The following is a 23,285-nucleotide window of genomic DNA, read 5'->3' as shown; positions in this document are numbered from 1 at the left end:
TGTAGACTCTGTCTGTTTTGCATTTAACCACTTTTCAATATTATAAAATAATTTAAGCAGAAAAGTGTTCAGTGATTAAGTTGCAATATACATGTTTTTAAACGTGTCAAACATATGTCTTCACATTGATATGGTAATTTTAATGTCCCAGTTATTCCTATAAAGTGTGATGTTTAAATCAATACATTTGAGTGCGTTGGTGAATGATTGTAAAGAATCTGTGCTTGAATTTTGCATTTTGACAAACTCATTCATTAGGTCTTTGTTGTGACAGATATTTTAATATTAATACAGCAATTAAACAATAAATGGTGTTCAGGAAGCTCTTTACAATTGCAACCCAGTTGGTGACTTTAACAAAGAAACGTCTTGGGTTGTATCAAGACTTCAAACAAACAAAACCACATTAAAAAAATGACTAATGTGATGTACAGGTGTTGGTCATATAATTAGAATATCATCAAAAAGTTTATTTCATTAATTCCATTCAAAAAGTAAAACTATTATATTCGTTCACTAGACACAGACTGGTATATTTCAAATGTTTATTCCTTTTCATTTTTATGATTATAACTGACAACTAAGGAGAATCCCAAATTCAGTATCTCAGAAAATTAAAATATAACTTAAGACCAATACAAAGAAAGGATTTTTAGAAATCTTGGCCAACTGAAAGTATAAAAATGAAAAGTATGAGCATTTACAGCACTCAGTACTTTGTTGGGGCCCTTTTTGCCTGAATTACTTCAGCAATGCAGCGTGGCATGGAGTCGATCAGTCTGTGGCACTTCTCAGGTGTTATGAGAGCCCAGGTTGATCTGATAGTGGCCTGCAGCTCTTCTGCATTCTTGGGTCTGGCAATATCACATCTTCCTCTTCACAATACCCCATAGATTTTCTATCGGGTTAAGGTCAGGCGAAATTACAAACAGATTTTTATCAATTTTAAAACTAGACTTGATCAAGTTGTCTACACTAGATGTCATATGGGTCACACAAGTTTGACCCATGCGTTTTTGCTTAAGGTTGAAGATCCAACTCTATGTATGTTTTGTAAAATACCCTTATCTGTTAAACATATTTTATTGGATTGTCCTGGACTTATTACAAGTTTCTGACGCTGTCTGTTGTTCAAGAGTGGCTTGACACAAGGAATGTGAAGCTGAAACCCATGTCTTGCATACGTCTGTGCATAGTGGTTCTTGAAGCACTGACTCCAGCTGCAGTCCTCTCTTTGTGAATCTCCCCCACATTTTTGAATGGGTTTTGTTTCACAATCCTCTCTAGGGTGCGCTTATCCCTATCGCTTATACACTTTTTTCGACCACATCTTTTCCTTCCCTTTGCCCCTCTCTATTAATGTGCTTGGACACAGAGCTCTTTGAACAGCCAGTCTCTTTTGCAGTGACCTTTTGTGTCTTGCTCTCCTTGTGCAAGGTGTCAATGATCGTCTTTTGGAGAATTTTCAAGTCAGCAGTCTTCCCCGTGATTGTGTAGCCTACAGAACTGAACTGAGAGACCATTTAAAGGCTTTGCAGGTGTTTTGTGTTAATTAGTTGATTAGAGTCTGGCACCAGGTGTCTTCAATATTGAACCTTTTCACAATATTCTAATTTTCTGAGATACTGAATTTGGGATTTTCCTCAGTTGTCTGTTATAAACATCAAAATTACAAGAAATAAACATTTGAAATATATCTGTCTGTGTGTAATGGATGAATATAATATACAAGTTTCACTTTTTGAATGGAATTAGTGAAATAAATCAACTTTTTGATGATAGTCTAATTATATGACCAGCACCTGTATTTTAATATATAGAAAGAGAGAGAGAGAGAGAGAGAGAGAGAGACCAATAACAAAAATGATTAAACAGTGCATTTTTGTTTCAATACTTACATGTAAAAAAATAAGATAATAACTATTATGCATCCTGTAGCTGTTTTAATCTTAAAAAGAAACTCAATGTTTGTCTTTTGTCTCTCTTTAAATTGCAGTTTCACTGCAGCTGTCTGTTTCTCTGCATCTCTTTGATTCATCCTCTCTTCTTCCATCCTTTTTTCTCTAGATCAGGACTGGGATTCCATTCATCTGTTCATATGAATCTGAAACAAGCGTTTACACACAAACTTTATCACAGGTAAAGAGACACGCATGTCTTTAACACATAAACACACACACACACACACACACACACACTCACCATCCTCCATGTTATATGGACAGTCTGATCCAACCATAATTTCATACGACTCTGAAAGGAAAGATATAATATATATATATATATATATATATATATATATACCTAATATTTTGTTTGTTTATTTCATTCCAAACTGTACATGTGCATACAAACACATAATGAAACACTTGCCGGTGTCTGTTTGGTCCAGAGCGAGATCTTGTTTTCGATCATCGTCAGGATTGATATAGTCTGTGGCATTTTTAAGAGAGATTATCGCACATTATCATATTCATTTGACTACTATGCATTAAAGTGAATAGAATATCAGATCCCTGACACCCATTTGGGTGTGTGTTTGATCCCTCACCCTCTTCTTCAGTGTCATGCTGGAGCTGCTGTGTCTGTGTGCGAGGCTGAGCATATAAACACCCCTCCATGTTCTCATACGACTCTCCATCTGAAGAGAAGAAGAGACCGAGATACTACTTGTGCAGCGTCCTGTACAATACAACAGGTCATTATTGTTAACAAAAACTCCAATTATTAAAAACGTTTTTGCAATTGAAATAAATTCAATAAATAAAAATAAAAATATTAGATTAGAAAACTAAATGAAAATTAGAAAGGTCAGTAAATGTGTAGCAAGCCAGCAAGCGCAAGGTTGGGGGTTTGATTCCCCGGGAACACATGATATGTAACAATTTGATAGCCTGAATGCACTGTAAGTCGCTTTGGATAAAAGCGTCTGCTAAATGCATAAATTTAAATTTAAATGTCACATGAAGGATTGTGTCCTCCCTCACCTGTATCGGTCAAATTGCTTGGCAGTCGTAGGGTGTTGTTGTGAAGATCCTCTGGCCCCACCACTTCTTCTTCCCCCATTTCATCGGGGTTAAGATAATCTAAAACCACAACCATTTAATCGCACAGTAAAACCACTCACATAATTACTATTGGCCAGGAAATACCTTCATCTGCAGAAACATAATATGTGACTTTGTCTTGATTGCTGTAGATAGCTGCTTCTACATTCTCATAGGACTGTGTGTCATCTGTTGAAAAAACAATTAATTAATGACTGACTTTTGAAATTTATAATGTCAGTGACCAGTTAAATTTTTTTTATAAAGAAATAATACTATTTTGAAAACTATGATCTGAACATTGTCTAACTTTATACCATTGTCTATAGAAGCTTATTAATGCATATAAAAATGATTTTACCCTTTTTGTTTTCATTGGTTTCCATATGTCTCTGAGTATTGCTCTTAGTGTACCTGTGACAACACATGAAATAACCATCTTCAGTGGATAAAAATGAAGGACAAGGCTTGAATTTATTAAGTAATAGTTCACCCAAAAATTAAAATTTGCTGAAAATAATTTCTTTCTTTGTCAGAACAGATTTGGTCACTTGCAGTGAATGGGTGCCGTCTGAATGAGAGTTCAAACAGCTGATAAAAACATTGAAAAAGTCATTTTGTCTGAATCAGGAGAGAAATGTGCACAGACTAAGCAGTTTTAATAAGTCAAAACAGCTCTAAAGTAATATTTCACTGGATTTTGATGTGAGAGAACAACAAAAAATTGACTTTTCACTGAAGGAAGCGTTATTATGGATTATGGACTGGCATTTTGGCCAGCGATGGGTTAAGGTTAAAAGAATGTAAATGATGGATTTGTTTCTTACAAACATGCAAGTTTTCATTTCACAAGACATTAATTGATGGACTGGAGCGGTGTGGATTATTGTGACATTTGGACTCTCATTCTGACGGCACCCATTCACTGCAGAGCATCCATTGGTGAGCAAGAGATGTACTGATACATTTCTCCAAATCTGTTCAAATGAAGAAACAAACTCATCTAGATCTTGAATGGCCTGAGGGTGAGTACGTTTTCAGTAAATTTCTGAAAGTTATTTCTGATAGTAGTGTACATTTTGGGAAACATTTACCCATCATTTGACAAAGAAAGAGACAGAGAGTAAAAAGAAAAGAGAAGAAATGATAGAAAAAAAAAGAAAATGCATCACCCAAAGTCGGTGTAGGTGGCAAAGTGTTCGTTTGTGTTTGTCCTCTGCTTTGCAGGTGCTGCAAGAAATTATTTTTTAGACCGTGTTTAATTATAGATATATATATATTTAGTCAGCATGAAGTTGGAGTGTTGACTATTTCTGTGTGTGTGTGTGTTTGTGTGTTTGGGTGTGTTCACACTTACCATTTCTGCTTTGTTGTGTTTTGCAGACATATGTGAACAGAACAATCCCAATCAGAAAGGCTGACGCAGGAACTGTGTAGAGTATCCAATCAGGTCGAGATGCTAAATGCAACACATACAAATAAATGAATAAGTGGATCAGCAATTGATTTATAATGACGTAATGCTACACACAAACATACCTGTGTTAGCTGAGTGGTTTTTCACTTGTCTGGAATCAGGAATGCTTTGGGACACGTTGTCAAACTTGGTTGTGTTAAAGCCTGTGGACATGTTTTAAATGTTTTTCTTTAGAGCTGAACGTTCACTTCATCACGCTGGTTTATAAAAATATCATGAACACACTTAGTACATTTTACCAGAAAATATTATTTCAATCATTCTGTTTCAGAATTACATATTTAAATAACTTACTTCCTATGTATGAAATTTAATAGTAATTTCTAAGTCTAGAATCTGAATTTGATTGAAGTGTTCAAGATAAAATTCTCTTAAAATACATGAAAATATGATTTAAATTATATTAGAAACTATTCTTAAAAACAGCAGGTCACTGTCACTATTAGGTCTTTATATATATATATACATATATATATATATATATATGTATATATATATATATATATATATATATATATATATATATATATATATATATATATATATATATATATATATATATATATAATTATATATATATATATATATATATATATATATATATATATATATATATATATTTATTTATAAAAATAAATAAATAATCAGTTGTTGCCTTAAATTTTGAAGTTCTGTCAAATTTGTTGTTTTCAAGACATTTAAATTGAAATGATGTTAAACTGGTTTAAATAAATTTAGTTGAATCTTGTGTAACTTCAGTGAAGTTGAAGTTGATTCAATTATTTTGATTAACTTAAAGTAATGGGAAAAAAAACTAATGTTGCCTTAACTCATTTTGTACAGTGTTGTGTTCATTCTGTGATTTTAAAATTTGAATCAAAGTAGTAAAAAGTTTTTTTTTTTTTATAATAAACATTGTTCTGCATTATTAGTGAAATTATAAGGACGAAACTGAAAAGAAAGTTTGACGTTCGGATTTGTCACATGGTTTGACATTTCTTTTGAAAAACAGCATCATCCTCTAGATTTGCTTCATGTGACAGTCTTACTCTTTCAGTCTTACGGTTTCTTTTCATACACGTACAGACCGATCCCAGGGGAGGGACTGCATGCAGTTTTCTCGGCAGCTGCCACACGTTTCCTTTCTTTAACACGCTACCCAGAAACAAATATCTGCAACTGTATTTTCTCTGAAGTGATCTTTTCACTGTTAAGGCCTTAACAATCAAACGTGCACACAAGCACCAAAAATTATACTTTACTCCATGATTTGAAGTGCAATGTGTGGAAAAACTGCATGGCAATTAATAGAGACCAAAAACAATGATGTATTCAATTCAATGTATTCAATGTCTAAATAAGTTGGAGTTTAATGCTTACATTTTTAAACACACACCCACAATTTCAAGAAACTCTGCTTCAGTACACACAATCTGTGTATTACATGCATGATTATAGGTCCATATTGACTACTGTGGAAGATAGCTACCCCCTTTTTTCCCCCAAAGATTATATAAACTGTTTTCCAGATAAATATGAAATATCAGCTCTTTACTAACTCCTCCTGTCTTTACCTTCAGAAATGTTCCCAACTGTTGTGGTCATCTTGAAGCATAAGAAAGAAGACCTTGATGTACACGCTAAGATGGGCAAACCAGAACTGACAGTGAAAGAGAGGAGGAGGAAGACAGATGTGGCGGAAGGAGAAACGAGAGAAAAACATCAAATGTAAAAAAGGAGAAGTGAGAAAGTAAACATATTGTAAACATGATCCTCACCCAACATGTAAATGACTGTTTTCACAATTAAACTTTCACTTGTCTTATATGCTTAGCATTTAAATGGAAATATAATAATGTCAGTTTTTTAAATTATGTACTGAAATTGAAATATATACTGTAAAAAATGCTTCTGCAGTTAACAACTTGGCATTTGTTGAAATAACTTAAACATCCCAATTAAACATTGTTTAACTTATAAGGTCAAACACTTTCTCAAGCTGAAAGAAGAATGCATTATTACTTATTCTAATGTTGACTTTTAAGTTGTGATCACTTTGTGATTTATAAACAATACAAATGCACAGCTTAGTGAGGTCATCTGCACTTTATTATCTTTTTCTATCTTCATCAAGCAATCAGACATTTTCTTCACATATAAATATCACTCAAAACATTACAAGTGTGTCTTTATATGAGTAACGTCCACTAATCACGTGAGGGGCTGACAGGAACAAGTCCGATTCATATTTCACCCCACAATCAAAAGAAAGGAATAAGAAAACACATTTTGCCAAACCATTGGTCTAGCTGTGTGTAAAGCTTAAGCACGCGCAGCCGCATTGTGATATCACCGGGTAGCGCGCGCGAATCCACGCGCAGTGCTTGAGCGCGCGCGAGCCCTGCTGGCAGTGCCACCGGAGGAGCGTGACGCTCACGGACTGCACCGGTTTACAAAACATCCCCTCCGGTAAAGAGCATGAGCGATCGGTCAAGCACTGTCCTTCTTTGACGTATCGCGGCCAGAATCGCGCGCCCAGATCTTTCCACACCGACAGCACCGGGCACCGGGTGTACGACCACAACCACCGGCGCACCCTGCGCTCCGTTCTCGCCGCCGCTTTGAGACCAGTGAAATCCAGCTGCTGGAATTCAAGAGGAATTGCTTCGGCGAGACTGATCCCGTCCTCTAGCGTGATTCCGGTCCCGTTACCTTGAGTCGGTGAACCGATCGACGAGAAGACGGGGTCAAAACTGCTGCCGAGTTTCCGGCGCAGTAATCGAGGGGCTAAATCCCTCTCTCCCGGTTCCAGCGCCGGGTCAGGGTCCTCATGCAGGTCCGGTACCGGCAGGTGATCGCTAGGTGACGGGCGCACGCGCAGCTGAATCTGAGCGAGCGCGAGCTGAACGGAGACGGACGCACAGAGCACGAGTGCAGGAGACACCTTCATTTCCATTCAAGCCAAAAAAAGTTCATTAAACGTCTGATTTAAGTTTATAGGTGAAGTTTATGAAACAAAGCGTGTGTTTTCTCTTTGGTGACTGAAGTCGACTGAAGTCCTGATGAATGGAGCTTTTTCTTTGGAGGCGCCAAATGCGTCATGAGTTGTGCCGCTCGCCCTCGGGGTCCAGCTCACTGTGTCACCCCAGTTACAACTACAACACCCTCCCACAGGTGAGCTGAGACCCATGAACAACTATAACACCCTCCCACAGGTGAAGTGAGACCCATGAACAACTATAACACCCTCCCACAGGTGAGCTGAGACCCATGAACAACTACAACACCCTCCCACAGGTGAGCTGAGACCCGTGAACAACTACAACACCCTCCCACAGGTGAGCTGAGACCCATGAACAACTACAACACCCTCCCACAGGTGAGCTGAGACCCATGAACAACTATAACACCCTCCCACAGGTGAAGTGAGACCCATGAACAACTATAACACCCTCCCACAGGTGAGCTGAGACCCATGAACAACTACAACACCCTCCCACAGGTGAGCTGAGACCCGTGAACAACTACAACACCCTCCCACAGGTGAGCTGAGACCCGTGAACAACTACAACACCCTCCCACAGGTGAGCTGAGACCCGTGAACAACTACAACACCCTCCCACAGGTGAGCTGAGACCCGTGAACAACTACAACACCCTCCCACAGGTGAGCTGAGACCCGTGAACAACTACAACACCCTCCCACAGGTGAGCTGAGACCCGTGAACAACTACAACACCCTCCCACAGGTGAGCTGAGACCCGTGAACAACTACAACACCCTCCCACAGGTGAGCTGAGACCCGTGAACAACTACAACACCCTCCCACAGGTGAGCTGAGACCCGTGAACAACTACAACACCCTCCCACAGGTGAGCTGAGACCCGTGAACAACTACAACACCCTCCCACAGGTGAGCTGAGACCCGTGAACAACTACAACACCCTCCCACAGGTGAGCTGAGACCCGTGAACAACTACAACACCCTCCCACAGGTGAAGTGAGACCCATGAACAACTACAACACCCTCCCACAGGTGAGCTGAGACCCATGAACAACTATAACACCCTCCCACAGGTGAGCTGAGACCCATGAACAACTACAACACCCTCCCACAGGTGAGCTGAGACCCATGAACAACTATAACACCCTCCCACAGGTGAGCTGAGACCCGTGAACAACTACAACACCCTCCCACAGGTGAAGTGAGACCCATGAACAACTACAACACCCTCCCACAGGTGAGCTGAGACCCATGAACAACTACAACACCCTCCCACAGGTGAAGTGAGACCCATGAACAACTACAACACCCTCCCACAGGTGAGCTGAGACCCGTGAACAACTACAACACCCTCCCACAGGTGAAGTGAGACCCATGAACAACTACAACACCCTCCCACAGGTGAGCTGAGACCCATGAACAACTACAACACCCTCCCACAGGTGAAGTGAGACCCGTGAACAACTACAACACCCTCCCACAGGTGAGCTGAGACCCGTGAACAACTACAACACCCTCCCACAGGTGAGCTGAGACCCGTGGACACCAGAATTAACTGAACTTATTAAGTGCATAACATTGTCTTTTTGGTATTATTTATATACTCTCTCACTTTCTCTCTCTCTATCTCTAATAATATTTAATGATTTAATAGATACATTCATTGTAAGTTTAATTCATTGATAGTATTGGTTAAAGTTTTGTAGTTGTCATTTCTATTATTCACTATTATATATTCCAGTATTTTATATATTTTTGGTTTTTATTTTTATTTTTATTTAATTTATAGTATTTTGTTACAGTATGTGTATTAGTCATTATTATTTTTTTGTTATATTACTATTCCGGTTTATTTTTTATTTCAGTTTTGGTTTTAATTTAATGTTTGTTTTTAGTTAATTTTTTTTTCAGTTAGTAATTTTATTGCTTCCACTTAAAGGGACAAATAACCCAAAAATAAAAATGACCCCATGATTTACTCGCCCTCAAGACATCCTAGGTGTATATCAATCAGATTTACATTCAAAAATGTCCTGGCTCATCCAATTTTTATAATGGCAGTGATTGGGAGTTGAGATTTTGAAGTCCTATAAAGTGCATCCATCCATAATAAAAAGTATTCCACATGCCTCCGGGGGTTAATAAGTGAAGCAATGCATTTGTGTAAAAAAAATATCCATATTTGCAATTATATAAACTGTAATATCTAGCTTCTGTTCTGGTTCTTCTGAACCAGCTAATAAAGGTCTTTCTTTATTAATCACTCTTAATAAAAAAATACACTTTATGATGGATGAACTCACTTTATTTTGCTTTAAAATCTCAACCACCATTCACTGCCATTATAGCATCTACATTTAGTAGATGCTTTTATGTAAAGCAACTTACAGTGCATTCAGGATAGACATTTTATTTTTTTTCAGTATGTCTGTTCCCTAGGAATTGAACCCACAACCTTTTGCACTGCTAACACAATGCTCTACCACTGAGCCACAGGAACACTGTATTCTAAAGCTTGGAAGAGCCAGCACATTTTTAAATATAACACTTGTTTACAGTTGGAGTCCATGTACAGAGGAAAAGTAATAGATCTAATGGGATGTTATATGTTATTTGACAGTAACATACTAATAAATGTACAGTTTTGGGGAGTCTAAAAGAAAATTTATCATTTACAGTAAAAAAACGTAAATTGACCGGAATGTTTTTTTTCTTTCATTTAAATAAATTAATGTACATTATTAGTTTATTTTACACCTTATGTTGTTAAATAAATGTTTATTGCATTATTTTGTGTGTGATGTGTGTTATGAAACTTGGATGTGGGATTCTAGGCCTACTATATTCACACAAAATATCCTTACATGATGCTAATTCTTACTGAGATTTTTTACACCGATTTCCAGTCTCAATGAATCACATTTATAGTTTGCTGTTGATGTTTAACAAGCCTGGCCTAACAATACTCTAGATTCACTATAGAATCTGGACCATGAGACACTATAAAAGGTTTGGACGTAGACCGTCTACGTGACAGCGTACAGATACATGGCCTTCAAGTTGACACTTCATCACACATTGAATGAATGACGCATTTTATCACTTTAAATTAATCAGTTAGCTCACTTCTCAACCTCTGGCCTATAACGAGCACTGAGTTTATGCCTTAAGGATTTACGTCAGTGACACCCCCTTAAAACATCCGCTCACACACACAGTAAACACATGCACAAACACACCCCTCACCCACGCGCTTTAATACATCTAATCATCAGGTCAAGCATGCCGGGGCAGCCTTCAGTGAGGTGATGCTTGAGCTCCTAGACAGACCAAACAACACACCCATGCAGAAACATACAGCTACACAAATACATGCATAAACAATAGCGAGGTCATATTACCATTTTAAGAATGTAAATTTGAAAATTTGAAATGCTTTACATTCTTTAATAATAAAAATTTATTTGTTTGTTTTTATCATTTTTTTTTTTCAGTGATGTCATAGATTTTTTTTTTAATTAACTGTTCTTAAAATAAAAATATTTTAGTGTGAAGAATATAAAAAAACATTTTCCCACTCTTCATAACATTTTCTGCAAATAAAAGATTTTATGGATGTTAAAGGGGGGTGAAATGCTCGTTTTCACTCAATCTCCTGTTAATCTTGAGTACCTATAGAGTAGTACTGCATCCTTCATAACTCCAAAAAGTCTTTAGTTTTATTATGTTCATAAGAGAAAGATAGTCTGTACCGATTTTTCCTGGAAAAACCTGAACGACTGGAAGCGTGACGTGTGGGCGGAGCTAAAGAATCACGAGCGCGAGTAGGCTTTTGCGTTGAGAGGTGAAAGCTGTGACATTACCGTGAGGAAAAAACATCATCCAAAACAAAGCATGGCTAACAGTCAGATTCAGCCGTTTATTTATGATTCAGCTGAAATTTAACAAGAGCAGCAGCAGCAACAACTACAGCAGGACGTCTCTATGTGGTAAGTACTGAAACTGTATATATTTGCTTAGCGGTTTTGGAAAATGACTAAGTTCCACTTTATGTTGTCTTTTTTTTTTTTTTTTTTTTTTTTTTTTTTAAGCTGTACAAGTGGAAAGTGCAGTTTGATGACAACATCGCATGTTGTTTACTTGATGTGCTTACGCGCCGATAGCTAAGTTAACAACACAGAGATATTTGAAGCAGTTTTACTCACCGCATGCGGTTCCAACACACGATCGTGACCCTTTTCCGTTGGGACTGCATTATCCTTAAGAAATAAACGATACGCAAATCCGGCGTCAAACTGGGCCTTGTTTGTAAAACAAGCATCTTCGAAATGCAGGGAACAAACACAAACACTTGCACAACTCCGTTGATGCTCTGTAAAAATAAACTCCATCCACTGGTCCCTTAATGCTGTTTTTTTTTGGTAATCTGTGCAGGGTTGTCTTGCCCTGGCAACCAAAAACACACTTCTTTTGTGACATTTCGCGACGCTCTCGCTCTGATCAGTGAATGTCTGTGCTCTCAGTGCTGTGCTATACGGGAGAGCGCGCTCTTCCGGCAGACGTGCCCTTAGGACCCATATAAGGAAATTCTGCTCCATCTAACGTCACACAGAGCCATACTCGAAAAAAACTTTCAGAAACGTGTGACAAACCGGAAGTAGTATTTTTGGAACAGAAATACTCCTTCAAACGTACAACTTAATTTTTGAAACTTTGTCCATGTTTAGCATGGGAATCCAACTCTTTAACAGTGTAAAAAACTCAGTATGCATGAAATAGCATTTCACCCCCCCTTTAAAGATTCTTCATGGGCCATCAATGCAAATAAAGGCAAATGTGATTCATTTATGAATAAAAAAATGCTCATGACATGACATGTTTATGTTGTTTTTAATATGTTCTATAAAGAATTGTTTTATATTTGTATATCTTCTAGTTGTCATTAATATCTCTGTATTTTCCTGTTTATTTATTTGATTTAGCTCTGAAAGATTTGGTTTTAACCGAACGGTTTAAAAGTAAATAGAAAAATGTAAATTAATTGAATAATTAGTCAATAATTTCATCACTAACAAATAATTACTATTAATTAAAGTAATAGCTAATAACATTAATATTTATTAGAATAGTAACAATATTTAATGTTAAGAGCGGACAATTCTGTAGTACATTTCATTAATTGTTACAGTATTGTTTAATACATTTATAATATTTTATACTTTTTTACATTATTATATTTTTGTTCTCTGTTTTTCCTTTTTAGTTAACCCTCAGTTTAACCTGCCCTCCTCCTCTTTTTTACTTTTATTGGATAATTTAAACCCTTTGGTAAGTAAGTAATATTCACAAATAATGCTTAATATGTTGCATTCACCAATAATGCCCATTAATGTGCTTGTGTCCCTTTTTCAGTCATCTCTGTAGGACTCATTAACTATATCAAATAGAAATGGATTTCATCTAATCTAACGGTCTGTTTTAACAAACAAACTTCCACAACATAACAGCAGCGGCAGCATTACCTCGAATACTCTGATGTGGTGTTTCAGTAATGAAGAGAGTTTGTTTGCTCTATTTTTCTTAATGTGTGATGTTGTGAATGTGAGAGGCCAGCTGTCTGACACAGGTTAGAGGTTTGGCGGGAGATGAAGGCGTGTGTTTGGCCCTGCAGGGCTGTTCCCAACAGTAATGACGCGGGTGTGAGTGGTTCGTGTCCCACGGTAAAGCCGGCAGCTCACATATGTCCTTCGATATTAATATGCACCAAAAACAATGTGTAGCCTCTCTCCAAAAAAGTGGCTGAAATAAAGTAACCTGTGCTTGACATTATTGCGGTCAGTGGTTTACAAATGGAAGTGAATGGAAGGGACTCTGTTATCATGTGTTCTTACTATATTTGCCTTTTATTCCACTGGCTTTGATTTTGTGTATTTTCTTAAGTACTTTTGCATGATCCGAGAGGTCAAGGTCACAATAACACAATGTTTCTTTTTCTGATGGGTTTGTTCAAATTTGTGTATAGACAAATCCTATACAAGAAAAGTTACAAAATCTTTGTTGCACACAAAATCTATTTAGCATTTCCACTTTTATTGTCAGTAAAATATAGTTCTGTAAACAGAAACACACATGTAGGGTAAGTTGTCACAAACAGAACCTGCTTTTACCTAAGTAAACATGGCACTTTATTCAATGTATGTATGTATAATGTTTGACACCAGGACAAACATCATGTTAATAAGGATTTTGGGGAAACACAACAAGCTAAATTACAGATCAGTATTTCTATAAAATATGACATATTCTTATGAAAATGTTGCCAAGTTATGACTCCCATTATTACACATATTTTTCATAATGGTTTGCCCCAAGAGCACTTTATGCAATGCATAGATACAATTTATAGAATAGGAAAACTAATTTTATGGACATTTTACACACATTACATAAAGTAAAATAGTATCAATTCATTCTGTTAGCCTATATCGTGATACAACATAGTTGAGAATCAGCTTTGAGAATCAGCTTTGTACAAAGTTTGGTTAAAAATAGCCTGAAATCCAATCAGTGAATAAATAAATAAAATATTGTTTTTGCCAATGCATGCCATTAATTTGTTTCTTATGCTCAAATCAATGTAATGACATAAAAATCTAACAAAAACTTCTCTTTTTTTGGGGTTCTCAAGAGGATATTATTATTATTATTTTGTTTTTTTTATAGAATTGCAGCTGGTGGTAGATTAGGATAAACAAAAACTGTTGTATTTCTGTTGTAATAATAATACTCATCATACAGATATGATGATAGAAATAAAGTTGGATAAATAAACATTATAATTGTAACAAATTTTACAGCTTTCTTATTTAAAAAAAAAGAAAGTTTTTTAGATATTGTTGAACTTGTGTCTTTAAAAATCAATTTTGTATTTATTTATTTAGTATTTTTCCCTTTTGTTTGTATTTATGTTGCGGTTTTTAACACGTGCTTTGGCCACGCCTTCTCATCAGCTGACGGTGCGCGTGACGCACTGGGCAGTGTACTGACTTCCGAAAAAACACGAATCAGAGTAAAAGTATGTGAATCAACGGTAAGATTGTTTATTGAAATGCAGCTGGTAGTCATATTCGTGTCATGATCCGGTATCTGTTAGGTGAATGAATGAAAAGCTCGATCCGTACTTCCGGTGTGTTTGTTTACCTTCTGCTGCAACATTGTAACAGTGTAAGAGCACCGCTTGTTTTAAAAACGGTGCCATTATGTGCTAAATAATAAAAAATAACTATTATAATATTAATGCAGATGTCGAAAGATCAGGATTTCGGTTTACATGGTAAGTTTCTTTACTGGGAGAATTAGTTTGACAGTTCAGTTAAATGTTATGTGACATTTATGTCACAAAAAAAAAAAAAACGTGCTCAAAAAGGCAATGTTTGTTAAATCGTTGTGTTTAATGGAGGTCAGGTAAGTTTATTTGCATATCACTTTTAATAATACATATGAAAAGTACCTAAAAAGTGCTTATTGATCATATAAGTGCTAAAACAATAATCATATTATAGCACCTTCAGAAAGTTTGCACCATACACGTTTATGAAAGTGCTTTCTGTTTCTCATGTGTTCTGTGTTGATGTAAGATGACCAATGACTAAATAAAACCAAGATGATTTATTTGAAGACTACAGTAATGCATTAAATCATTTAAATTGTCATATGAACGTTGATAATCTGTGTGTGTCTGTGTGTTCAAGATGTCCAGGGAATAAAACAAAACTAAGATAGTCCACTGGAAAGAGCTGATATTTCTGGTTTCTCTTCACAGGGTGTTTTAAAGTGTTAGCGGTGGGATTTCGGGAGAGATGCCGTCCAATAAGAGTGTCTCAGACGCCCCGATCACACAGTTTGTGAACTGTAGGATACTGAAAGACCAAAGACTGCAATGGTAACATATGATAGCCTACCTCTCATTTCTTTACAATTATAATTATATTTTACAATTATATCTTTCTAAGCTAAAGGATTCAGAGGCTAACAGGGGCCTTTAACAAAACAATAACTATTGTTTTAGATTTTGGATATTATAAATGTATTAATTCAATCACTTGGTTTAATATTATTTGTTTGAAAGCTGGTTATAACATTATGATTAATATCTGACCGCAGATTAAATCTAGACTTTTGTACGTTTATGATTTTGAGGGGAAATCTGTGTGTTTGTAGGGAAGACCTGTGGGTCCGCGAGGGCAAGATTCTGAACCCAGAGAAGCTGTTTTTCGATGAAGAGGGTTATGCAGATCACAAAGTTGACTGCGGGAAAAAAATCATTGCACCTGGATTCATAGATTTACAGATAAATGGTAAACAAGACTCTGAAACCTGCATAAAGCTAATGAGGAAGTACACAGCAAGTTGAAATTGTTACCTCCACCAGTTTATGTAAAAGTTGCTGTGTTCTCACTGATATCTTGTAATGCTAAGCTCCTCCCCTCTTCACACTCATAGGTGGATATGGCATCGACTTCTCCCAGGCCAGTGGTGACATCAGAAGAGGCGTGGCTCAGGTGGCCAAAAAGATTCTAGAACACGGGGTCACTTCCTTCTGCCCCACCCTGGTCACGTCTCCACCGGAAATATACCATAAGGTACAATCTATACATCTTCATTAGCCTCTCAGATGCTCAACCGCACACACAAATACATCTCTGCTCTTTTTCCTTGAGATATCTCTGTATCTTCATATCTTCAGAATGCTGGAACTTTTTTGTGCTCTCATGCTATTAGGCTGCATTTATTTGATCAAAAATATAGTAAAAACTGTAATATCATGAAATATTATTTCAATTTAAAATAACTTTTCTACTTAAATATATTTTCAAATGTATTCCTGTGATCAAAGCTGTATTTTCAGCATCATTGCTCCAGTCTTCAGTGTCACATGATCCTTCAGAAATGAAATCAGTGTAATATGCTGATTTACTGCTCAAGGAACATTTCCTTTTATTATCAGTGTTGAAAACAGTTGTGCTGCCAAATATTTTAACACTATCAATGCTGCTGTCGTTCTCTCCACAGGTCATTCCTGAGCTCAGAGTTCAGGACGGTGGGCCTGAAGGGGCAGGAGTTTTAGGCAAGATGTGCACCCAAAATAAATAGACTTTATTTACTTAATTCAAATTGTAATGTGTGTTGACCTGGATTTTTAAACTAAAACTGAAACAATAAAAAAACATTTTTGTTTCAGGTATTCATCTGGAGGGGCCGTTCATCAGTGAACAGAAGAGAGGCGCTCACCCTCCTAAGTTCCTCCGCACTTTTAAAGCGGGGGGCGTGGCCGACCTGATGGAGACTTATGGGCACCTGGACAATGTCGCCTTGGTGACCCTTGCACCAGAACTAGCCAATAGCGCGGCTGCAATCCGTGAGCTGTCAGGAAGAGGCATAGTGGTGTCACTTGGTGCGTATGTGATTTCTTTCTTTCTTATTATTTCTGATCCAATTTCTCAACTGGTTGAACATTTCTCTTTCCAGGTCACTCTATGGCTGATCTCTCTCAGGCTGAAGAGGCTGTGCAGAATGGAGCCATGTGCATAACGCACTTATTTAATGCCATGTTGCCGGTTAGTATCACACACACACACACATACGCATACCGTACATATTAATGCAATGGCATACATACACTCATGCACATTCAGTAATTAACAGTTATTTGCATTTGATTACATACTGTAAGTCTGTGCACACATATGCATGTTTAGAATAAGACCATATTCTGAGGATGCAATCGCACCATGCAAACAAATAAATTTATACCCAAAAAATCTAAATAGTTTTAAAATGTGGAGATGCATACCAACACACCAGGTATTTAACATTTTGTCTTGTTATAGTTTCATCACAGAGACCCAGGCATTGTGGGATTGCTTACAAGTGACCGTATTCCACCAGGTCGGATGGTTTACTACGGTATGATCGCAGACGGGATACACACACACCCTGCAGCGCTGCGCATCGCATACAGAGCTCATCCTGCTGGTATTCACACACACACAAATGTGTTAATAAAACTGATCGTATAATACATTACAAAACATTTTAATGCATGCATCCCTGTCAAATTCTCTCTGTAATTAATTAGTGAGTTAAACCATGTGTAAGTATAGTGTGTGTGTGTGTGTGTGTGTGTGGCAGGGTTGGTGCTGGTCACTGACGCTGTGACAGCGATGGGTCTGCCTCCTGGTCAACACTCACTCGGACAGCAGCAGATTGACATCCAGGGCCTTCACGCTTACGTCGCAGGTCAGCATCATATTCTTCCTACTCTGTGTGTAGCAAACTAACCCAGATGCATCTTATATTTACTGTAGTAATAAATTGTTTGTATGTCAGTGGAGCAGTGTTAAGTTTAACTTTGCACTTTGAATTTGGGCCAATTTCTCTTTGCCGATTTATATCTTTATTATTATTATTATTTAAATTAGATTAGATTATTTAAATTAAATTCAGAAGGTGAAAGGCATTTCCAACCTTGCTTTTACTCAAAGTTTGAGTAAAATTCTTTGTAATATTACCTCTGTTGAGAGTTTAGAGTATTTTTTAATAAAGCTATAATTATTTAGCATAAGTGTTTTAATATGAAAAATATGAATATGAAAGGCCTATTGCTCTTATTTATGTGATGATTTTGAGTGTTTTGTTTACATAGATTTGTGGTGCTATTCTAGAGAAATTTCCATTAACAGTATGTTTTATTCATGCATACACAATTTCAGGCACTACAATTCTGAGTGGCAGTATTGCGACCATGGACATGTGTGTGAGACACTTCAGAGAGGTGTCAGGTCAGTGTGTGTCTGATTAAGCTCGCATGTAGGACCTGGTTGCATGTTATTCTATTACAGCACTTTGTGTGTCCATCCTAGATGTTTTATACTGCTGTTTGTGTTTGAGTGTGTAGGCTGTACAGTAGAAGCTGCATTAGAAGCTGCATCACTGCATCCTGCTCAGCTGCTGGGTATCAGTCACAGGAAGGGAACTCTGGAGTTCGGCACTGATGCAGGTATAAATAGGTCTTTTTGGGGCTTATTTTAAAATTGACAGTCACTTATTAAAGGAACAGTTCACTCAAAAAAATGACAAGTTACTGAAAATTTACTCACCCTCAAGCCATCCAAGATGAGTTTGTTTCTTCATCAAAACAGATTTGGTGAAAGTGAGCACTTGCTCGCCAATGGATCCTCTGCAGTGAATGGGTGCCGTCAGAATGAGAGTCCAAACACGCCTTAAAGATGGATTTGATCCTTACAAACCTGCAGCCTTTTGCTTCACAATACATTAATTGATGGACTGGAGTGGTGGATTAATTTGTGATGTTTTTATTAGCTGTTTGGACTCTCATTCTGATGGCACCCATTCACTGTAGAGTATCCATTGGTGAGCAATACAAAATTTCTCTAAATTCATTCAGACGAAGAAGTAAATTTTCATTTTTGGGTGAATTACTCCTTTAAACTCATACACAATATTCAGAAAAGCTCAAGTGCATTTAATGTGTTAATAGCAAATCACAGCATTGCCACTTTTGCTGTGATTTTCCTGTCATCATATGTGATCCTCTTTGATAGAGAAGCATATACTAGAATATATGAAGATCCAATTGCACATTTTAGGTGTTATTAAGACATAATTGTATCCACTGGATAGATGACGTGTTCAGAATGAAGTGTTTTTGATATGAAATTCATTGAGTTATGTGTGTTGTTTTGTAGATTTCATTGTGCTTGATGACACACTGACAGTCAGGGAAACCTACATTGCTGGACAGCAGGTCTGGAGGAAGTGACATCATCCGGACGACTGTCTTCGGCTGGGATCGCTAAGAGTTTTTTGGTTAGAATTTTTTTTCTGTCTTCGGACTTGGATCACCAAGACACATCAGTGCAAAAACATACATGTTATTCTGTCTCATTACATTTAATTCTGTTGATTGATTCCTGAATATAAGAACTACTACATATATTCAAACACTGTTATGACACTCTTTATGCTCATGTACTGTAGCTGAATGCATCTTAGGGCATTCAAAAAAAAGAGCCAGAAATCATTTTTATTTCATGGGTGTGTGTGGATGTCGAACACAAATCTAACTTGTTCAAATGTGAAAAACAAAAGTAAAAAAAAAACCTTAAGGGTCCAGTATTTTAACCTACATAACCCAGTGCTCCCAATCTGATGTGAAACTGGACAGTTTAACCAACTGATTTCAATGATGTTTATATTCTGTTCTTTTTATTTGTAGACATTTTTAAGGACACACAGTTTTCAGTATTATATTTTCAGTATATTGATAAAAATGTATTTTTGTGAGCGTGAATGAGGAAGATGCACATGATAGATGCATTAAAGATATCCAGCTTACACCGATTTTCAGTATAATTCAACGCAACATTAAAACCCAATACAAAGAATTCAAATCTTATGTCTTGACAACACAACTTTATTAAAAAAATTACTTAAATCTCACATTGAAAGCATCTTCTATTTAAAAATGATATAGTTCAAGTTAATGGACTGATGGCTTGACTTCAAACGGAGTCAAACTCCTCTGAGTTGGTCCTCTGATCAACAAATCCTTGATCGGTCCTTCGAATCAAACACACATGGTGTGTGACCACTAGAGCTGGGCTATGCAATACCATAAATGCAATATACATATATATTTTACATCCTGCCCAATGTTGTCCAGTTAAACAATGTTTATATTAAAGGCAATGAAAACAAATACAGTGAAAGTAGGCTGTTATCCGTTATGTGCAAAAAATGGACTAAAAACACATTACATTCCAACATTGTAACAACATTACAATCTGAAAACAAAGTTCAATTCACTCAACTAAAAATAAGTCAATGAACACAATAGAACAGATTAATTGCATTTCATATTTAAAAACCCCATTGCTGTGATCTGCGATCATAAAGTACACTTACGTGTAGGTTTAAAATTCTACATTTGACACGACATATTTGCATCTGAAGGGGTGAGCCTCATTAAACTATACATCTTAACTATATCTTATAGTTAACATTAGTTATTTTAAAGCCCTTAATATAACGTATGTCTCACGTTTAGGACAAATTGGATTATGCACTTTCCCCGGAGGAGCTCCGTGTCCTCTGCTATTATTCGGATGCGCTCATGCCAAACTACTGTATATCGATAAAAACAGCATTGCTTCATTCCATACCGCTTTTACAAACTCGATATACCACCCAGCCCTAGTGACCACCACATCAGTCTTCATCCCAGAAAAGTTGAAATGAAAACGCTGGTGTCCAGATTTAGAGTTGCATGCCACCAACGATCTGGAAAATACAGCACCTGTACAAAAACATTGGGTTTCATCTCTGGAATACATGATTTTGACTGTACTTCAACCCTTATTTAGTGCCTAGTGATGAAGTGTATAGATGGGTTCAAATTGCACCCTGCTCAAAAAGAAGAAAGGTTTGTTAACCTCACCTCTCCGGGTCGTATGGTGCACTCCAGGGGCCTCTGGTGGAGCGGCAGGTTTGGGTAGGACCGAGAAACCCAGGAGAGAGAGGTGTAGTTGGGATGGAACTCAGGTGCCTCGTCAGGGGGGTAAAGAAACCAACGCTGGAGAACACGAGCACATCAGTATATATACAGACAGGGAAAATTACATCTGTACTTAAGCTGTAAATAATGCATTTGTCTGAGTTTAGAGGTCCACCGACCTTCCTGCCGTAGATAACTTCAGAGTAGCCGGGACCATGCCAGTGAAACGGGACGCCAGTACCTGGTCCTGCAGGAGAGGGACATTGGGTCTCATTCACTAAGCATGCAAACACACATTTTTGGGTGAACCTTTAAAGAACTAATTAGCTGGATCAGAGAATATGTATTTGCACACATACCAGCAATCCCAAAGCTATATGCAGGATGCATGAATGGAAGAGAAAAGGGTGGCGCTTTATACTCCTCAAACAGCGAATGCCACTCCGTGAAGTTATTGTCCCCGAAGAAGTACAGCGTATCTGAAATGCAAATGCACACACATTATGAAATAATCATGCATGCACAGTGGGGAAAGCGTGTAGAAAGTGCTGATTTAGTGTGTGTGTGCAAAGGATGAGAGAGAACTGACCACTGCCCAGGATGTCTTCAGGCTGAGGGGTCAACAGGAACTTCACAAACTCTTCAAACCGCACATCCACTATTAAAAGAAAAAGATATGGGAAATATAACAGAGCAATATAAATCACTTACACTACTGTCTGGGCTCAGTATGATTTTATTGGCCATGCACCTGAAAAGAATATGTGAAAGTGTGTATATGCGTCTACCTTTCCTGTATGAGTGTGTATTGGCCGTGCTGAGACGGACCGTTTTCTCTGCGTATTCTCTCAACAGATTTGCTTTGGAACACAGGATGCGGAACTTCTGGAACAACCAATCAGAACACAGCACTGTTAGGAACGAATCAATTAGAACTTACAGCAATTAACACCTGAGATACAGTTAAACCACAATCTTACTGTGTTATCTGTAAGCCCTCGGAGTATAACTGGTTTTGCATAAGCATACCTGTAAAATGAAATAAAAAAAGTATATATATTCAGATTGTAATATTTAATATATTTTTTTTATTACTATTTAATTTATTATCGTTTAAGATTTGAATTTGTATAAGATCTGCTTTCCAGGATAAACTAAATACATAAAACAATTCAATGCATTTTTTTACGTGACTTAAATGTCTAAACGCTATCAACTCTGAATGTGTGTGTGTGTTGTTCTTACTCTTCCATAAACTCTGTGTGTGTTATTGAGTTCGCATCTCTGATCTCAATGTTGCACTCGCCTTCATCCTCAATTTTGGAATCCAGTCCCCTGAAAAACAAGTAGAATTAATTTCACTCACAAAGCTTTTTTTATTTAATTTTATTAGGTGGTCAATTGCATGGAGTCCGGATTTGAGATGGAGCACGGTGTCTGTGTTTCGAAACAAAGTGACTGGCTCGGTTTGAGACACCATACGGTATTTCTCTCACCATCCTCCATCATCTCCACCGGGGGCGTCAGTGCAGTGAGATGAAGCCGGTAACTGCACTAAGAGGAGTAGTAAAAGAGCCCTGACAGCCAGATCCATGTTTCTTTATCACCTGTCCGAAATAACGCACATGACACCACCTGATTGTTCCACCATCGACCGCTTTCAAAGTGCCTCGAACCTCAGTTCCTGGTTTCAGCAGCGCGTCATTGACCAATCAGCGGAGGCCACACCGGGATGTGGGCGGGGCCTCACAAGTCATACAGCAGAATAGACTCTTACTTTTTTATTTTGTTAATTGTAATTATATACAATAATCGTTAAATATTCTATTTTTATGTTTTTGCATTATATACTCAATAATAAAAAATAAAGATTTTTTTAATGTGTCTGGGGAGGTAATATTTTCATTTTAGGTTTATGGGAATATGTTTATGATAAACTTCTGAGCATATCATTTGTTTATCGTTCACAATTGTTTGTTATTATTAATCTTATTATATAGTTTCTTGTATTATACAGATGTGGTAAAGCATAATGTTTATTATATATATCATTTTATAGATATGATATGTCATACGTGTTAATCTGCTTCATATTTTCACTGTTTGCAGGTTTTGTATTATGTACGCAATAATGAAGAATATTTTCACCTCAGCTTTATGAGCTCATGTTTATATTCTCATA

At 37.1% G+C, this 23,285-nt stretch overlaps 4 protein-coding genes across 9 annotated transcripts; 1 reads left to right on the top strand and 3 right to left on the bottom strand.

The window, feature by feature from the left end:
- Positions 1 to 153: 153 nt before the first annotated feature.
- LOC127954286 (uncharacterized) lies at positions 154 to 6,203 on the bottom strand. 2 transcript variants are annotated; one of them, XM_052553372.1, is made up of 11 exons: positions 6,099 to 6,203; positions 4,587 to 4,667; positions 4,405 to 4,506; positions 4,220 to 4,277; positions 3,409 to 3,461; positions 3,153 to 3,236; positions 2,988 to 3,086; positions 2,552 to 2,682; positions 2,374 to 2,433; positions 2,203 to 2,253; positions 154 to 2,104 (listed from the first exon to the last, which is right to left on the bottom strand). In XM_052553372.1, the coding sequence occupies exons 1-11, from the start codon at positions 6,127 to 6,129 to the stop codon at positions 2,087 to 2,089; spliced, it is 768 nt and encodes a 255-aa protein (XP_052409332.1). In that variant the 5' UTR covers positions 6,130 to 6,203; the 3' UTR covers positions 154 to 2,086. The 2 variants fall into 2 exon arrangements, with proteins under 2 accessions (XP_052409332.1, XP_052409333.1); XM_052553373.1 differs by having other exon boundaries at positions 1,761 to 2,104; positions 2,552 to 2,641.
- A 419-nt stretch (positions 6,204 to 6,622) lies between these two features.
- On the bottom strand, positions 6,623 to 7,560 carry nog5 (noggin 5). The gene has a single exon (XM_052553370.1). The coding sequence runs from the start codon at positions 7,478 to 7,480 to the stop codon at positions 6,830 to 6,832; it is 651 nt and encodes a 216-aa protein (XP_052409330.1). The 5' UTR covers positions 7,481 to 7,560; the 3' UTR covers positions 6,623 to 6,829.
- A 1,460-nt stretch (positions 7,561 to 9,020) lies between these two features.
- On the top strand, positions 9,021 to 22,645 carry amdhd2 (amidohydrolase domain containing 2). 5 transcript variants are annotated; one of them, XM_052553361.1, is made up of 13 exons: positions 12,840 to 12,855; positions 14,538 to 14,617; positions 15,350 to 15,469; positions 15,748 to 15,884; positions 16,030 to 16,169; positions 16,600 to 16,654; positions 16,769 to 16,981; positions 17,056 to 17,144; positions 17,418 to 17,562; positions 17,719 to 17,826; positions 18,300 to 18,368; positions 18,485 to 18,586; positions 19,296 to 20,049. In XM_052553361.1, the coding sequence occupies exons 3-13, from the start codon at positions 15,387 to 15,389 to the stop codon at positions 19,367 to 19,369; spliced, it is 1,215 nt and encodes a 404-aa protein (XP_052409321.1). In that variant the 5' UTR covers positions 12,840 to 12,855; positions 14,538 to 14,617; positions 15,350 to 15,386; the 3' UTR covers positions 19,370 to 20,049. The 5 variants fall into 5 exon arrangements, with proteins under 5 accessions (XP_052409324.1, XP_052409321.1, XP_052409322.1 ...); XM_052553362.1 differs by lacking the exon at positions 12,840 to 12,855 and adding an exon at positions 22,497 to 22,645 and having other exon boundaries at positions 14,521 to 14,617; positions 19,296 to 19,416; XM_052553360.1 differs by lacking the exon at positions 12,840 to 12,855 and adding an exon at positions 14,830 to 14,860 and having other exon boundaries at positions 14,594 to 14,713.
- jmjd8 (jumonji domain containing 8) lies at positions 19,995 to 22,749 on the bottom strand. Its single transcript, XM_052553369.1, has 9 exons — positions 22,600 to 22,749; positions 22,349 to 22,438; positions 22,084 to 22,132; positions 21,892 to 21,988; positions 21,693 to 21,761; positions 21,463 to 21,582; positions 21,283 to 21,350; positions 21,047 to 21,181; positions 19,995 to 20,905 (listed from the first exon to the last, which is right to left on the bottom strand). The coding sequence occupies exons 1-9, from the start codon at positions 22,695 to 22,697 to the stop codon at positions 20,825 to 20,827; spliced, it is 807 nt and encodes a 268-aa protein (XP_052409329.1). The 5' UTR covers positions 22,698 to 22,749; the 3' UTR covers positions 19,995 to 20,824.
- Between the last annotated feature and the right edge of the window lie 536 nt (positions 22,750 to 23,285).

Source organism: Carassius gibelio, chromosome A3 (assembly GCF_023724105.1).
Source record: "Carassius gibelio isolate Cgi1373 ecotype wild population from Czech Republic chromosome A3, carGib1.2-hapl.c, whole genome shotgun sequence".
NCBI classification, from domain to species: domain Eukaryota; kingdom Metazoa; phylum Chordata; class Actinopteri; order Cypriniformes; family Cyprinidae; genus Carassius; species Carassius gibelio.
Note: the sequence above shows the minus strand (reverse complement) of the source record. Positions and strands in the feature narration are given on the sequence as shown.

What these genes read in the sequence shown, in the direction of transcription:
- LOC127954286 (XM_052553372.1), bottom strand. Translation starts at nt 6,129, where the DNA reads ATGACCACAACAGTTGGGAACATTTCTGAAG. An exon ending in AAGCAATTTGACCGATACAG is followed by an intron (nt 2,683 to 2,987) that starts GTGAGGGAGGAC and finishes TGTATTGTACAG; the next exon opens with GACGCTGCACAAGTAGTATC. An exon ending in TCTGGACCAAACAGACACCG is followed by an intron (nt 2,254 to 2,373) that starts GCAAGTGTTTCA and finishes CTTTCCTTTCAG; the next exon opens with AGTCGTATGAAATTATGGTT.
- nog5 (XM_052553370.1), bottom strand. Translation starts at nt 7,480, where the DNA reads ATGGAAATGAAGGTGTCTCCTGCACTCGTGCTCTGTGCGTCCGTCTCC.
- amdhd2 (XM_052553362.1), top strand. Translation starts at nt 15,387, where the DNA reads ATGCCGTCCAATAAGAGTGTCTCAGACGCCCCGATCACACAGTTTGTG. An exon ending in TGAAGGGGCAGGAGTTTTAG is followed by an intron (nt 16,655 to 16,768) that starts GCAAGATGTGCA and finishes TTTTTGTTTCAG; the next exon opens with GTATTCATCTGGAGGGGCCG. An exon ending in AGGCATAGTGGTGTCACTTG is followed by an intron (nt 16,982 to 17,055) that starts GTGCGTATGTGA and finishes TTCTCTTTCCAG; the next exon opens with GTCACTCTATGGCTGATCTC.
- jmjd8 (XM_052553369.1), bottom strand. Translation starts at nt 22,697, where the DNA reads ATGGATCTGGCTGTCAGGGCTCTTTTACTACTCCTCTTAGTGCAGTTA. An exon ending in ATATAGCTTTGGGATTGCTG is followed by an intron (nt 21,351 to 21,462) that starts GTATGTGTGCAA and finishes CCTCTCCTGCAG; the next exon opens with GACCAGGTACTGGCGTCCCG. An exon ending in GCACCATACGACCCGGAGAG is followed by an intron (nt 20,906 to 21,046) that starts GTGAGGTTAACA and finishes GTTTTTGTACAG; the next exon opens with GTGCTGTATTTTCCAGATCG.